Below are 16,577 nucleotides of genomic sequence, written 5' to 3'. Positions count from 1 at the left end.
TAGAATTTGTCCCAGCTTCCCTAGACCCTCCACAAAATCCTGACATTTTCTTGCTTGTGTGTCCTGTAACTTTTGATTGAAAACCGACCTTTTATTAATTTGAGGAAAACAGTAAGACCTTCCGTTTGCTGGTACACTCCAAATGCCTGCAACAGCTGAGGCTGGGGTTTGCCATGTGTATGGCAGGGACCCACACACATGTGCTGCCTCCCAGGGTGCAGGTTGGCAGGAATCTGGAATTGGAAGCAGAGCCAGGACTTGAACCCAGGCACTCCAGTATGGGAGGGAGGTGTCCCAAGCGCCATCTTATTTGCTGTCTGCTCCCATGCCCCCTAGCCATTTAAAATGGTAACAGCGGAAATCAGATTTTCCCCAGAGCAGCGTGAGGAAGGAAATAACAAAGATTAGACTAGAAATGAATGAAATGGAAGATGGGAAAACAATAGAGAAAATAAATCAAAAGTTGGTACTTTAAAAAGATCAACAAACTTTCTAAAGTTTTAGACTGACCTGTGAACAAGATTGGTATTGTGCTTATCTGCAATCATGACAAAGGTGATATATTTTTTCCAGTAGCAGAGTTGAAAGTGGTTTTTCCCATCAATAATGCTAAAAGTTGCTATTTTAAGTCTTCTGTTTGTCACTAATTTAAGACAACTGTGCTAGATTAAATTATTGCACATAAGTTCATGTAGGGGTTCTACTTTCATTCCCAATAGGTTTTACATATTTCTTAGGCTTCTTCACTCATTAGTCCATCTAGTTCTGAAGGGTTACTCAGTGTCATCTTGATCTTCATAACAAGATTTGTTGATGACTCCTGGATTCTCTGCAAGGGCTTCATTAATTTCAGTTACTTCTGATGGAGGAGAACAGAGTTCATAGCCACTTTCATATTTTCCAAAGCACCAAACTCATCTTGTTTTTTCAATTCATTTGAAAGGCAGAGTTACAGAGAGGTGTTCTATCCACTGGTTCACTCCTAAAACGTCCCTAAGAGGTAGGGCTGGGCCAGGCTGAAGCCAGAGCCAGGAACTTACTGAGGTCTCCCATATGGGTGGCAGGGATCTAAATAGTTGGGTCATCATTTGCTACCTCCTAGAGTGCCTTTTATGAGTTGAGCAGGATTTGTTTCCCCAAAATTCTTTTGGCTGTTTAAACTCTGATGTCTTACTGTTGATGGAGTAAGGGTGGAGACCTGATCTAACAATGGCATCTCAGAGGTGGAGCTGATTGGAGGTCTTTGGGTCATTGGAGGCAGAACCTAGGAGGGTGGTTCATGTTAAAGGTTTGAGTATTTCAGTTCAAGTTTGAGCTAGGCTTGCTCTCTTCCTGGTTCATGATGTGATCATGGCTGGTGCACCTGCCATAACCAGCATCCACCACATGCTGGACTATAGGACCGCCCAATCCTGTAAAGTCAAACTGTGGGACGAAACAAAGTTTTTGTTTCCCAAGAAACTCCTCTCGCATTTTAGGTAAAGTAACAAAAAGTGGACTAATACAGTGCACGTCAGCAGAAAGTTGGAATGGAGAGTGGAGCCAGGACTTGAACTTGAACTCAGGCACACCAGTATGAGATATGGTCATCCCAAATGGTGTCTTAACCACTGTACCAAACACCTGCCCCAAATATGGGGAAAATATTTGAACAGGCATGTTCCTGTCCTCCTCCTCTTCTGCTAGAGAGAGAAGCTGCACAGGTGGGTAGTCAGAATATGCAAAGATCATTATTTATCATCAGGGAAAATAGTGAAAACCACAATGAAATACCACTTCATCCCCACTAGGATGGCTTAATAAAAAAGATGGACAACAGTAAGTATTGGTCAAAAATTGGAAAAATTGGGTGTGATTGGCCAGCGCCGCCACTCACTAGGCTAATCCTCTGCCTTGCGGCGCTGGCACACTGGGTTCTAGTCCCGGTTGGGGTGCCGGATTCTGTCCCAGTTGCCCCTCTTCCAGGCCAGCTCTCTGCTGTGGCCAGGGAGTGCAGTGGAGGATGGCCCAAGTGCTTGGGCCCTGCACCCCATGGGAGACCAGGATAAGTACCTGGCTCCTGGCTTCGGATCAGCGCGGTGCGCTGGCTGCAGTGCGCCGGCCATGGCGGCCATTGGAGGGTGAACCAATGGCAAAGGAAGACCTTTCTCTCTGTCTCTCTCTCACTGTCCACTCTGCCTGTCCAAAAAAAAAAAAAAAAAAAAATTGGGAGTGATTGTCAGTGGGTGATAAATTTTTCTGGAATTAGAAAAAAAAATCAGGAGTGGGAGGAATGAAAAGTTATAGTAGATAAAATCATATCCGTTTCTACCCCCAAGCTCAAAGGTATCCATGCCTTAATCCCAGGGGTTTGTTATCTTGTGGCCAGAGAGAAAGAACTTGAGGTATAATTAAGGATATGAAGATGGAGAAAACATTCTGGACTATCCAGGTGAGGCCCACGTAACCACAGTGGTCTTGTAAGAGGGAGTCAGGAGTGTCAGACTATCAGAGAAAAAGAAAATGTGACAATGTAAGTAGAAGTTCAGTATCCTTCGAAAATTCCAAAGAACACGTACAGTCTCCAGAAGCTTGAAAAAGAAAAGAAACAGATTTTTTTTTTTTTTTTGACAGGCAGAGTGGACAGTGAGAGAAAGAGAGAGAGAGAGAGAGAGACAGAAAGGTCTTCCTTTTGTCGTTGGTTCACCCTCCAATGGCCGCTGTGGCCGGCCGGCGCACCACGCTGATCCGAAGGCAGGAGCCAGGTGCTTCTCCTGGTCTCCCATGGGGTGCAGGGCCCAAGGACCTGGGCCATCCTCCACTGCACTCCCTGGCCACAGCAGAGAGCTGGCCTGGAAGAGGGGCAACCGGGACAGAATCTGGCGCCCCGACCGGGACTAGAACCCGGTGTGCCGGCGCCGCTAGGCGGAGGATTAGCCTGTTGAGCCGCGGCGCAGGCCAAGAAACAGATTCTTCCTTGGAGCTTCCAGGAATGTCCTATTGACATTTTAATTTAAACCTATTAAAGATTTATTTATTTATTTGAAAGCCAGAGTTACACAGAGGAGAGGCAGAGACAGGAGAGGCAGAGAGAGAGAGAGACAGAGACAGAGAGAGACAGACAGAGTTCTTCCATCTGATGGTTCACTCCCCAACTGGCCGCAACGGCTGGAGCTGCACCGATCTGAAGCCAGGAGCCAGGAGCTTCTTCCAGGTCTCCCACACGGGTACAGGGGCCCAAGGACTTGGGCCATCTTCTACTGCTTTCCCAGGCCATAGCAGAGAGCTGGATCGGAAGTGGAGCAGCCAGGTCTTGAACCAATGCCCATATGGGATGCGTTAACCTGCGTTAACCTGCTGCGCCATAGCCCCGGCCCCAGACCCATTAAATTTTACACCTGCTAATTTCAGACTTCTGAGTTCCAGAACCACAAAATAACAGATATGTGTTACTATAAGCCAGTAAATTTGTTACAACAGAAACAGAAAACTAATCCCAAACTCTAATACACTGCCAATAGGAGTGAGAAATCATGCAGGTGCTCTGCAAAACAGCTTAGCAGTTCCTCAAAATGTTAAACTTAGGGTTACCTTTGATCTAGCCACTCTGCTCCAAACATATTACACAGAAACGTGTACACAAGTGTTCAGGGTGATGTGAAGCCAACATTGCAGAGACCAAGAGATGCCTGAAATAAAAGGGTTTATTGAGCCCTTATGGTGGCATAGCAGGTAAAGCTGCCGTCTGCAGTGCCAGCATCCCATATGGGCGCTGGTTCGAGTCCCAGCTGCTCCACTTCCGATCCAGCGCTCTGCTGTGGCCTGGGAAAGCAGTAGAAGATGGCCCAAGTCTTTGGGCTCTTGCACCTGCATGGTTGACCCAGAGGAAGCTCCTGGCTCCTGGCTTCGGATAGGCCTGGCCTAGCTCTGGCTGTTGCAGCCATCTGGGGAGTGAGCCAGCAGATGGAAGCGCTCTCTCTCGCTCTCTCTCTCTCTCTCTCTCTCTCCTTCTCCCTCTCCCTCTCCCTCTCTCACTCCTCCTTTTGAATAAATAAATAAATCTTTAAAAAAAAAACCAGTGGTTTTTAAGGCTTGGTAGGAAGGAAAAATTGGGAGTGATTGTCAGTGGGTGACAAATTTTTCTGGAATTAGATGATGATGATGGTGGTGGCACATTTTTGAGAATATACCAAAAAACACTGAACTGTAAAGGAAATGAATTTTATGGTATGTGAATTATATGGCAGTAAAAAATTGCAAAAAATCACAATCAGGAACATTATTTTCGGCATGTGTTTTATATGCTAGGTAACTGCAGTGTCATAAACTCTGACTTATTAATCTCATGGTTTAGTAAATAGCACCCATTTTACAGTCATACTTTTAATGACTACGAGTACCCACCATGCTATCATCCTTTCCAGCACCCATTTCTTTCTTTCTTTTAGAAGTTTATTTTTGTATAGAAATCCCTCTATTGGCTTCTTTTTTTTTTTTTTTTAAGATTTATTTATTTATTTTAAAGTCAGAGTTACACAGAGAGGAAAGGCAGACAGAGCAAGGTCTTCCATCCAATGATTCACTCCCCAATTGACCGCAACCGCTGCAACGACTGGAGCTGCACCAAACAGAAGCCAGGAGCCAAGAGCTTCTTCCGGGTCACCCACGTGGGTGCAGCTACCCAAGGACTTGGGCCATCTTCTACTGCTTTCCCAGGCCTTAGCGGAGCGCTGGATCAGAAGAGGAGCAGCCGGGTCTTGAACCGGAGCCCATACGGGATGCCGGCGCTTTAGGCCAGGGCGTTAACCCACTGCGCCGCGGCGCTGGTCTCTCTTTCCTTTTAATATTTATTTATTTGAAAGGAAGAGTTTGGAAGCCGGGAGTCAGGAGTTTCTTCCAGGGCTCTCAGTGGGGGTGCTGGGGCCCAGGCACTTGGGCCATTTTCCGCTGCTTTTCCTGGCGCATTAGCAGGGAGCCAGACAGGAAGTGGAGCAGCAGGGACTGGAACCAGAGTCCGTTTGGGATGCCGGCGCTGCAGGCGGCGGCTTTACCCGCTATGTCACAGCACCGACCCCATCAGCACCCATTTCTTTTTTTTATTATTATTATTTTTATTTTTTTTACTTTTTGACAGGCAGAGTGGACAGTGAGAGACAGAGAAAGGTCTTCCTTTGCCATTGGTTCACCCTCCAATGGCCGCCGCGGCCGGCGCACCGCGCTGATCCGATGGCAGGAGCCAGGTGCTTCTCCTGGTCTCCCATGGGGTGCAGGGCCCAAGCACTTGGGCCATCCTCCACTGCACTCCCGGGCCACAGCAGAGAGCTGGCCTGGAAGAGGGGCAACCGGGACAGAATCCGGCGCCCCAACCGGGACTAGAACCCGGTGTGCCGGCGCCGCTAGGCGGAGGATTAGCCTAATGAGCCGCGGCGCCAGCACCCATTTCTATTCCAGAAGAATAATCCCTGGCTTCTGAATACCCGACTTGAGGTAATACATACAGTCCTGGACGTCAGTGGCGAGAGGCTGCGTTACTAAAAGCGTTGCTTAGCACCCGTAATTTCCGGGGACGAGCCAAGGCGAAAACCCGTAACCAAGGCAACAGACCGTGAGCCTATCAAAAATGGGCGCCAGCTCCGCGGCGGGGGTCGTCCCAGGAAGTGGCGTCACGCGCAGTTTCCGGTTCCGCCTGGAGCGACGCTCGCGGCTGTCTCCGGTTACCGCGAGGTGCACGTGTGTTTTCTTGGCTTGGCCGCGGTAGCAATGGACCCTTTGGATCGGATAGTGTACGTGCGCTGAGTCCTCGTCCCGGGGAAGTCGAGGACAGGGGCTCTGGTGACGGGCGTGGTACCCTTCTGCTTCCTTCTCTTCCTGGCTGTCGCTCCTGCCCGACGCCGCTTCCCAGTCGTTCCTGGTGGCGGCAGATCACCCTCTCCCGTGCCACCTGTCGGAGACGTAGCAGGGAAGCCCACCAGGGGACCCGCGGGATGGGCGCTGGGACTCAGGCGTTGGCCGCTTTTGTGCTAGCATTTAAAAATCCGCTGGCTTCCCGAGCGGTTAAAAGCACAGACCTCGGAGCCTGACAGATCTGGGCGACGCTGCGGGTGTATCCAGAGTTTGAGCACTTGGGTGTTAACGTAAATCTTGTAAAGTTCAGTTTATTCTGTAAAAAGAGCTTTCATGACAGTCCATCGTAGAGCTGTGAGGGTGGGTTGTGGAACACATATTTAGCAGTATTAAATACGTGTATTTATTACTAGCTCCCTAAAAAGTGAGTTTTGTTTAGTGCTGGAAACCTAACCCGACAATATATTAGGATAATGTCTGTTGAGTTTTAAGAATTTGCACATTAGTCAAGCCATGCTTTTGCAGTGTGAAGAAAATGTTTAAACTGTTGTGCATTATTTTCTGAACAGAAAGCCCAAAACAAAACGGGCCAAGAGATTCCTTGAGAAGAGAGAACCGAAGCTGAATGAAAATATTAAAAATGCCATGCTGATTAAAGGGGGCAACGCAAATGCAACAGTAACACAAGTGCTTAGAGATGTGGTATGTATGTGTACTTATTGTTTACTTATATTCTTTTTTAATTTTTGTGTTTATTTGAGAGGCAGAGTGAGAGAGAGAGGTGGAGCTAGCGCCCTGTCTTACTTCTTAAATGCCTGTGTGATCAGGCTGAAGCCAGGGGCTGGAAACTCAGTCCTGGTGTCCCATGTAGGTGGCAGGAACCCTGTGCCTGAACCATCGCCGTGTCTTCCCGGGTCTGCAGTAGCTGAGAGCTGGGGTCAGGAGCTGGGGCTTGGTGTTGACCCAGGTACTCTGGTGTGGGAAACGGATATCTCAGCCGTATCTTCACTGTTAGACTGAACGTGCACCCTATGCTTACATTTAAGTGGTATTGAATTGTCTTAGAAACTTTCAGGAAATTAGATTGCTGCTGGAGGAGAATGTTGGTACATGTTTCCTTCCTGAACCTACTGGCCTTAGAGAAGAGCTGAAGTTGGAGATTATTTGCCCTCCCCAAGGCCCTGACTACTGGTTTGCCTTAAAGCAGCTGGTTCCCTTAGTAAACTTAAACTGGTTTTCAGTTCTGGAATTTGGTTTACCCACATTTTAGGAAGATATCTATTTTATATAAAGTGAAATAATCGCATGTTATTGTATAATTTATATGTTCTACAATACCAGTTACTGTACTAGGTGCTGGGAATTATAAATTAGGTAAGACACAGTCTGGGACCAATGCTCTGGTATAAAAGCCGCTGCCTGCAGTGCTGGCATCCCATATGGGCGCTGGTTCAAGTCCCAGCTGCTCCAGTTCTGATCCAGCTCTCTGCTATGGCCTGGGAAAGCAGTAGAATACCCCACCCCCCATGGGAGACCCAGAAGAAGCTCCTGACTTCAGATCAGTGCAACTCTGGCCATTGCAGCCAATTGAAGTGTGAACCAGTGGATGGTAGACCCCTCCCTCCCTCCCTCCCTCCTTCTCTCTCTCTCTCTCTCTCTCTCTCTCTCTCTCCTCCTTCTCTCTCTGTGTAACTCTGACTTTCAAATAAATGAATAAATTAAAAAAAAAAAAGACACAGTCCCTCTCTTTAGTGAGCTTAGTTAGACAGGGGCAGGATTGTGGTGTTGTGGAATTGTCATGGTTGGTGGGCAGTAACTGAGCCAAGGAACTGTAGAATCTGCTGCTTACCAAAAGGGGGAGGCAGAGAAAGAGAGAGAGAGAATGGAGAGACAGAGATCTTCCATCTGCTGGTTCATTCCCCAAATGGCTGCAACGGCCAGGACTGGGCCAGGCCAAAGCTAGGAGCCAGGAGCTCCATCTGTGTCTTCCTTATGGGTGACAGGGACTCAAGTACTTGGGCCATCTTCCACTGCTTCATCAGGCGTATTAGCAGGGAGCTGGATCAGAAGCGAAGCAGCCAGTATTCGGACTGATGCTCTAATATGGGATACCATAGTCATAGGCAGTGGCTTAACTTGCTGCGCCACAGTGCTGGCCCCAATAAGGCAGTTTTTAATGTGGAAAAAAAAAATTGGACATGTTGTAAATTAAGTGCTGTGCTGGAGGCATGCATATGGTAGAATCGGACAGTTAAAGGCGCACTGCAGGGGTCCCACACACAAGGCGGGCCTCCCAGCCATCACACTTAACCTTCATTTGGAAGGAGTTGGAGCAAGAAGTGGAAGTGGATGAGAGGGGCTTTTAAACTGAGGAAGGAGCTTGTGCCAGGGCAGGTGTGAGGGGCGTAAGCATGTGGAGGACAGCTCTCCGGACTGGCCGAAGGGAAGCTGGCCTGTTGAAGCTAAAGGAGGAGGCAGCAGTCCCACAGTAACAGAAAAACTGTGGAGTGACCGAAAGATTGGAGTTGAGCCATCTGAGCAGTTCTTTTAATTGCCTTGATTAGAGACGACTGAGAGCAAAGTAAGAAATGGAAGCTGTTGCAGTCAGCCAGGTAAAGCACATCTGGAGTTTGGTGTTGGCAATGAAAGTGATGAGCTGGTCAGAGACAACAGATGTTGGAAGTAGGAGAGCTTGGCGTTAGTGAAAAGGATGACTTCCTGGACCGGCACTGTGGCATGGCTGGTGAAGCTGCTGCCTACAGTGCCGGCATCCCATATGGGTACCTGTTTGAGACCTGGCTGCTCCACTTCCAATCCAGCTCTCTGTTATGGCCTGGGAAGGCAATGGAAGATGGCCCAAGTGCTTGGGCCCCTGTACCCGCATGGGAGACCTGGAAGAGACTCCTTGCTTCAAATTGGCCCAGCTCCAGCCATTGTAGCCCTTTGGGGAGTGAACCAGTGGATGGAGGATCTCTCTCTGTAACTCTGCCTTTGAAATAAATAAGTAAATCTTTTTTATTTTTTATTTTTTTTTATTTTTAACAAGCAGAGTGGACAGTGAGAGAGAGAGAGAGAAAGGCTTTCCTTTGCCATTGGTTCACCCTCCAATGGCCGCTGCGGCCGGCGCGCTGCGGCTGGCGCATCGGGCTGATCCAAAGCCAGAAGCCAGGTGCTTCTCCTGGTCTGCCATGTGGGTGCAGGGCCCAAGGACTTGGGCCATCCTCCACTGCACTCCCAGGCCATAGCAGAGAGCTGGCCTGGAAGAGGGGCAACTGGGACAGAATCCGGCGCCCCAACCGGGACTAGAACCTGGGGTGCTGGCGCTGCAAGGCAGAGGATTAGCCTATTGAGCCACCGCGCCAGCTAATAAGTAACTCTTGAGAGTCAGAGTTACAGAGAGAGGTAGAGACAGAGAGGTCTTCCTTGTCTCACTGGTTCACTCCCCAAATGGCCACAACAGTTGGAACTGAGCCGATCCAAAGCCAGGAGCTTCTTCTAGGTCCCTTATGCAGGTGCATGGGCCCAAGCACTTGAGGTGTCCTCCACTGCTTTTCCAGGTGCTCTAGCAGGGAGCTGGATCAGAAGTGGAGTGTCCAGGTCTCAAATTGGGGCTCATATGGATGCCGACACTGCAGGTAGAGATTTTACCAGCTATGCCACAGTGCCGGCCCCATAAGACAGATTTTTTTTTTTAAAAAGATTTTATTTATTTACTTGAGAGGCAGAGTTATATATAGCCAGAAAGATGGAGAGACAGAGAAAGGTCTTCGATCCCCTGGTTCACTCCCCAAATGGCTTCAGTGGCTGGAGCTGGGCCAATCCAAATCCAGGAACCAGTAGCTTCTTCTGGCTTTCCCATGTGGGTTCAGGACCCAAGCACCTGGGCCATCTTCCACGACTTTCCCAGGCTGTTAGTAGAGAGCTGGATCAGAAGAGAAGCAGCCAGGACATGAACCAGCACCCATATGGGGTGCCAGCACCGCAGGCAGAGGCTTAGCCTATATGCTACAGCACCGGCCCCCCTAAGACAGTTTTAAAGGTAAAACTTCCTGGTGAATTTCCTTTGTTCACAGCTCTGATAGTTGATGAATTAAGATTGTACTATGGGGCCAGCTCCGTGGCGCAGTAGGTTAATCCTCCACCTTTGGTGCCGGCATCCCATATGGGTGCTGGTTCTAGTTCTGGCTGCCCCTCTTCCAACCAAGCTCTCTGCTATGGCCTGGGAAAGCAGTAGAAGATGGCCCAAGTCCTTGGGCCCCTGCACCCGCATGGGAGACTGGGAAAATGCACCTGGCTCCTGTCTTGGGATCAGTGCACCTCCATCCGTTGTGGCCATCTGGGAAGTGAACCAAGGGAAGGAAGACCTTTCCCTCTGTCTCTCCCTCTCACTGTCTGTAACTCTACTTGTCAGATAGATAAATAAAAATCTTTTTTAAAAAAGATTGCACCATATTTGTTGTTTCCTCATTTACTCTTTTCTCCAATGCAAGACATTGCGATAGAGCTTTCTTTTTTTAAAATTATTTATTTATTTTAAAGATTTATGTATTTATTTGAAATCAGAGTTAGAGAGGGAGAGACAAAGAAAACAGCCAGAGCTGGGCCAGGCCAAAGCATGGAGCCTGGAACACCATCTGGGTCTCCCATGTGGGTAGCAAGGGCCCAAGTGCCATCCTCTGGTGCCTTCCCAGGCACATTAGCAGAGAGCTGGGACTCAAACTGGTGCTTGTATGGGCTACTGGCATCACAAGTGGTAGCTTAACCTGCTGTGCCACAACACCAGCCACTCAGAATACCATTTTATGCATTTTGTTTACTTGAAAGACAGAGTTACAGAGAAAGTGGTGCAACAGCTGGGGCTGGGCCAGGAGGAAGCCAGGACACTCCATCCGGGTGTCCCCTCTGGGTGGCAGAGGCCCAGGCACTCGTGTCAGTTCTGCTGGTTTCCCAGGTGAATTAGCAGGTAGTTTGATCAGAAGTGGAGCAGCTGGGCCTAGAACCAGCACTCACATGGGATGCTGACATTGCAGGCGGCAGCTTATCTTGCTGTGCCACAATTGTGACCCCTGCCATAGATCTTTGATATTCCCTGTGGTAGGGCAGTATTGGCCACATAACTAATAACTGATTATCAGTGGATGGGCTGAAAAAAGTATGGAAAAATAGGAGTAGGTGTTTGACCCAGTGGTTAGGACATGGGTTGGGATGCTCATATTCTCTATTGGAGTACCTAGGTTAGAGACCCAGCTCCAGTCCTGATCTGAGCTTCCTGCTAATGGAGACCCTGGGGGCCCAGTATTGAAAGTTCAGGTGGTTGGGTACCTTCCACTCACAGTGGCTAGAACTGGGCTGATTAAGAGCCAAGAGCTTCCTCTGGGTTTCCCACGTGAGTGGCAGGGGCCTAAGCACTTGGGCCATCCTTCACTGCTTTCCCAGGCACATCAGCAGGGAGCTGGATCGGAAGTGGAGCAGCCGGGACTCAAACTGGTGCCCATATGGGATGCCAGTGCCACAGGCGGAGACCTAACCCATTATGCCACAGCACCACCCCTCTTTTCTTTCTACTGTCCAGTTGTTTGCCTGGAGAGAATGGACTAGGTGGAATTTAAAGAAATGAATCATTTAAGTTGGACAGACTGTTGAAAGGGCTTAGAAACCTTTAACTTAAAATGTTAACTCACATTACAAGGTATTTTAGTTCATCAAAAGGGAGCTAAGCAGAAGACATCAGAATTTAGGAACCAGGGTAAGCTCGTGGAATATTTATTAGGATACTTTATGTTTACCTCTGCTTTTCAGAATGTTTTGTTTTGAAATATGTTATTTTGTGTTTTACAGTACGCACTGAAAAAACCATATGGTATACTGTATAAAAAGTAAGTCATGATTTCCTTTACTTGATTCTAAATTATTTTGTTCCATTATGAAAGTAGTAACCACTTGTCTAGAATTTTAGAGAAATTTTGTTATAGAAAGACATTATAATAATTCCTTACATAAAGCTGCTTTGTTTTCATTTGTTGTGAATGTTCCAGAATGCTTAGATATTTTTTATTCTGAAAAAATTTTGTGTGTACAGAAAAGTTCCAAAAAGTAGAGCTCCTATATATCCTTTGCTTATCATCTTCTCTTGTTATATCTTGGATAACTGTAATGCAATGATCATAATTAAGAAGTTAACATTGGTGCCATAATGTTAACTAAATTAGATTTAACTAAATTTAGATTTCATTAGTTTTCTGACACCCTTTTCCTGTCCCAGGATCCCACATTGCATTTGGTTTCCCTGTCTCCCCCATTTCCCCAGTTTGTAACAGTTGCTCTGTCTCTGACTTCCACGACCTTGATACTTTTGATGTTGTATCTGTCAGTAAATTATTCCTCAGTTTGGGTTTGTCTAAAGTTTTCTCATGAATAGGTTGAGTTATGCATTTTTGCTAAGAATGTCACGAAACTGTTGTGCTTCTCCTGGGAAATATTACCGGAGACTACCTAGGATGTCAGTATGTCTTCTACTCATGGTGTTAACCTTAAAAAAAAATGTCGGCTGGATTTCTCCACTACAGTAACCGTTTTCCCCTTTGTAGTTAGTAAGTATATGGACGAGGTACTTGTAGGCTCTCAGTTGGTATCTGTGGGGGATTGTTTTCAAGACACCTACAGATCCCAAAATCAGGATGCTCAAGTTACATATATAAAATGGTGTAGTATTGCCTGTAACTTGTCTGCATCCTTCCAACATGCTTTAATACTTTCTAGATTACTTTTAATACCCAGTACAAGCAAATGATCTGTAAATAATTGCTGTGCTTATTATTTAGGGAATAAAGACAAGAAAAATGTCGGGGAAGGCACTGTGGCACAGTGGATTAATCTGTCCTTTGTGATGCTTATTGGAGCACTCCCTTGTTGGAGTGCTGATTCAAGTCCTGTCTATTCCACTTCCCATCCAGCTTCCAGCTAAGGTACCTGAGAAGGCAGTGGATGGTGGCCCAGTACGTGGGTCCCTGCCACCCATATGGGAGACCCAGATGGAGTTCTGGACTCCTGGCTTCAGCCTGGCCCAGCTCTAGCTGTTGCAGACATTTTGAGAGTGAGTCAGTGGTTGGAAGATCTCTCCTTTTCTTTGTTGCTCAGTCTTTCCAATAAAGAAATAAATGATCTTTTTTTTTTTTTTAACTTACCTATTTATTTGAGAGTCACAGAGAGGCAGAGGCAAAGAGAGGTCTTCTACTCGCTATCTCTCCCCAAATGACTGCAACAGCCAGAGCTAGGCTGATCCAAAGCCAGGAGCCAGGAGCTTCCTCCAGGTCTCCCAGGCAGATGCAGGGACCCAAGGTCTTGGGCCATCTTCTACTGCTATCCCAGGCCATAGCAGAGAGCTGGATTGGAAGAGTAGCAGCCAGGACCTGAACCGGCACTACATGCGGGCACTGCGGGTGGCGGCCCCATAAATGGTCTTTTGAAAAAAAAAAAAAAAAAAAAAGTCTACAAATTCAAGTCAGATGGAATTTAAAAAAATTTTTTTTATGATTTTATTTATGGGGCTGGTGTTGTGGCATAGCAGGTAAAGCCAACACCTGCAGTGCCAGCATCCCATACAGTTGCTGTTTGTGTCCCAGCTGCTCTTCTTCTGAATCAGCTGCCTGCTAACGGCCTGGGAAAGCTTCGAAACATGGCCCAGGTGGTTGAGTCCCTGCCACCCACGTGGGAGGCCTAGAAGAAGCTCCTGGCACTTGGCATTGGCCCAGTCCTGACTGTTGCAGCCATGTGGGGAGTGAACCAACAGATGGAAGATCTCCCTTCTTCTCCCTGTGTCTCTGTAACTCTGATTTTCAAATAAATAAGTAATCTGAAAACTTTTTAAAAAGATTTATTTGTTTATTTGAAAGGATTGCACAGAGGGAGGAGAGGCAGAGGGAGAAAGAGAGGAGAGGCAGAGAGAGAGAGAGAGAGGTCTTCCATCCAATGGTTCACTCCCCAATTGGCTCAACAGCCAGAGTTGCACTGATCCAAAGCCAGGAGCCAGGAGCTTCTTCCAGGCTCCCATGCAGGTGCAGGGGCCCAAGGACTTGGGCCATCTTCTGCTGCTTTCCCAGGCTGTAGGAGAGAGCTGGATAGAAAGTGGAGCAGCCGGGTCTTGAACCTCTTTCTCATATGGGATGCCAGCACTTCAGGCCAGGGTGTTAACCCGCTGCGCCAGAGTGCCGGCCCCCTGAAAACATTTTAAAAAATTTTATTGATTTGTGGGGCCGGTGCTGTGGCGCAACGGGTTAACACCCTGGCCTGAAGTGCCGGCATCCCATATGGGTGCCGGTTCAAGACCTGGCTACTCTACTTCCCATCCAGCTCTCTGCTGTGTCCTGGGAAAGCAGTAGAAGATGGCCTGGGTCCTTGGGCCCCTGCACCCACATGGGACACCTGGAGGAAGCTCCTGGCTCCTGGGTTCGGATTGGCACAGCTCCGGCCGTTGCAGCCAATTGGAGAGTGATCCGTCAGATGGAACACCTCTCTCTCTCTGCCTGTCTTCTCTCTCTGTGTAACTCTGACTTTCAAATAAGTAATAATAAAAATCTTAAAAAAATTTATTGATTTGAAAGGCAGAGTAATACAAAGAGGGAGATAACAGAAACAGAGATACCTTGTCTCTACTGGTTCACTCCCTATTGTACTGTGGTTCATACCTACAACAATCAGTACTACGGCCAGGCTGCAGCCAAGAGCCAGGTACTCCATCTGGGATTCCCACATGGTGGCAGGAACCCAAGTAGTTGGGCCATCATCTGTTGCCTCCTAGGTGTATTAGAAAGAAGCTAGATCAGAAATGGATGAGCTGGGACTTGAAGCAGGCGTCCCAAGTAGCTGCCTAACCTGCTCTACCACAATGCCTGCTCCTGAAGTTTTTAAAAAAAATTCTTGTTTGAAAGGCAGAGATCTTCCACCTATTTTTTCACTCATCCAATGCCCACAGTAGCTGGAGCTGGGCCAGACTGAAGCCAGGAGCCTGGAAGTAAGTCTCGTTCTCCCAACATGAGTGGCAGGGACCCAAGGACTTTAGCTGTCACCTGTTGTATCCCCAGTTGCATATTAGCGGGAAGCTAGAATTGGAAGCAGAGCTGGGGCTCAAACTCAGGCACTCCCAGTTGGGATATAGTTGTCTCAAGCAGTGTTTTAACTGGTGCGCCAAATGTCCCCCCTAAAATACATTTTTTAATCTGTGGTTAGTTGAATCTGCTAATGTGGAACCTGTAAAGGTGGAGGGCCAACTACATCCTTTTTCCTCAAACCTTTGCTCATTAATTTAATTCAATTTTTAAAGAAGATTTATTTATTAATTTGAAAGAATTACAAGGAGAGGGAGAGCGAGAGATCAATCTTCAGTTTACTGGCTCACTCCCCAGATGGCTTTCACAGCTGGGGTTGGGCCAGGCCAGAGCCAGGAGCTTCATCTGGGTCTCCCATGTAGGTGGCAGTGACTCAAGCACTTTGCCATCTCCTGCTGCTTTTACCAGACCATTAGTAGGGAACTGAATATGATGTGGAGCAGCCGGGACTCAAACCAGTGCCCATATGGGATGCTAGTGTCACAGGCTGCGGCTTTACCCGCTATGCCACAGCGCCAGCCCCTCGCTCATTAATTTTAGCATCTGTTGGTAGTCCTTGTCTCCAACAATTGTTATTGTGGTGCTCTTAGGGTGGTCTTCTGTTTCCCTTATTCCTTCTTTTTATAGAAACTGCAATTCTGAAGGAAAATCTGTCCCATCTCCATCTGTTTAATTACTTACATGAGTTTGAACTCATATTTATTGTGTTTTTCTGAGTTATAATTCAGTGGTATTATTTATTTTATTGTTTAAATTGTTCTGTCTTGCTGTAGTCCATTTTCATTTAGCAGACAAAGTGATCCTTTAAAAGGAGAGCTTATGTTTGATCCTATGACTCTCCTGCCTACATTTGACCAATGTTCCTGTTACTCTTCTAATATCTAATCTATATCCCTTAGACCCTAGAGAGTCTGCGCTTGGTCTGTATCTGAAGTCATAACCCCCACCATACCCTTTGCTCCCTGAACTCCAGTGACACTGCTGCCTATCTGTTTAGAACCTTTGAATTCTTTTTCCTCTTCTTAGAATAATCTTAACCTCATAATTTTTAATGGCTAACTGAATAATCAAGTCTCAGTTCAAATAGTAATTTATCACTCTGCACACTGACTTACTACCATATTTTTATTACAACTATTACTATTTAAATTTATTTTTAGACATTATTTCTTTGAAAGGCAAAGTTACATAGAGAGGAGAGACATATTCCTTTCGCTCTCGGCTTCTGTCTCTGCCTTGACTATCTCTGAGTTCTTGCTTGAACCCCCAAATCATGTGTTTATAAAGTACCTAGTGGCACTTGTCTGCCCCGTTGAGGGGAGAGGGGACAAAAAAAAAATCCAACTCTTTCCAACTTCTCCAGAACTGTCAGCCACAATTAGAGTAAGTTAGTTGATCGGGACTGGTTTCCACTTACCCTCACCCCTCCGCCCCCCACCCCCCAAAAAAAGGGTGAAAAACTGGTTCACTCCCCAGATGCACACAGCCAGCCCTGGGCCAGGTTGATGCCAGGAGTTTGGAACTCTATCCGAGTTTCCCATGTAGGTGCAGGAGCCCAGATACTTGGACCATCTTCTGCTGCCTTCCCAGGTCATTAGCAGGGAGGCGGACCAGAAGTGGAGCAGCTGGGACTCAAACTGAAGCCCATAT

The 16,577-nt window shown here is 47.2% G+C and overlaps 1 protein-coding gene across 2 annotated transcripts in view; it reads left to right on the top strand.

Annotated features, from left to right (window-relative positions):
• The first annotated feature begins 5,595 nt into the window (after nt 1–5,595).
• RPF2 (ribosome production factor 2 homolog) overlaps nt 5,596–16,577 on the top strand; it is a 47,557-nt gene continuing 36,575 nt past the window's right edge. The window contains exons 1-3 of one of the 2 annotated variants that reach the window (XM_002714918.6): nt 5,596–5,762; nt 6,393–6,525; nt 11,662–11,699. In XM_002714918.6, the coding sequence (XP_002714964.3) occupies nt 5,740–5,762; nt 6,393–6,525; nt 11,662–11,699 (194 nt within the window). In that variant the 5' untranslated portion in view covers nt 5,596–5,739. The remainder of the gene's footprint in view (nt 5,763–6,392; nt 6,526–11,661; nt 11,700–16,577) is intronic. The other variant, XM_089333799.1, reaches the window with a different exon arrangement.

The sequence above is a fragment of the Oryctolagus cuniculus genome, chromosome 5 (genome assembly GCF_051225735.1).
Source record: "Oryctolagus cuniculus isolate XC-2025 breed Fujian yellow rabbit chromosome 5, ASM5122573v1, whole genome shotgun sequence".
NCBI lineage: Eukaryota > Metazoa > Chordata > Mammalia > Lagomorpha > Leporidae > Oryctolagus > Oryctolagus cuniculus.
Note: the sequence above shows the minus strand (reverse complement) of the source record. Positions and strands in the feature narration are given on the sequence as shown.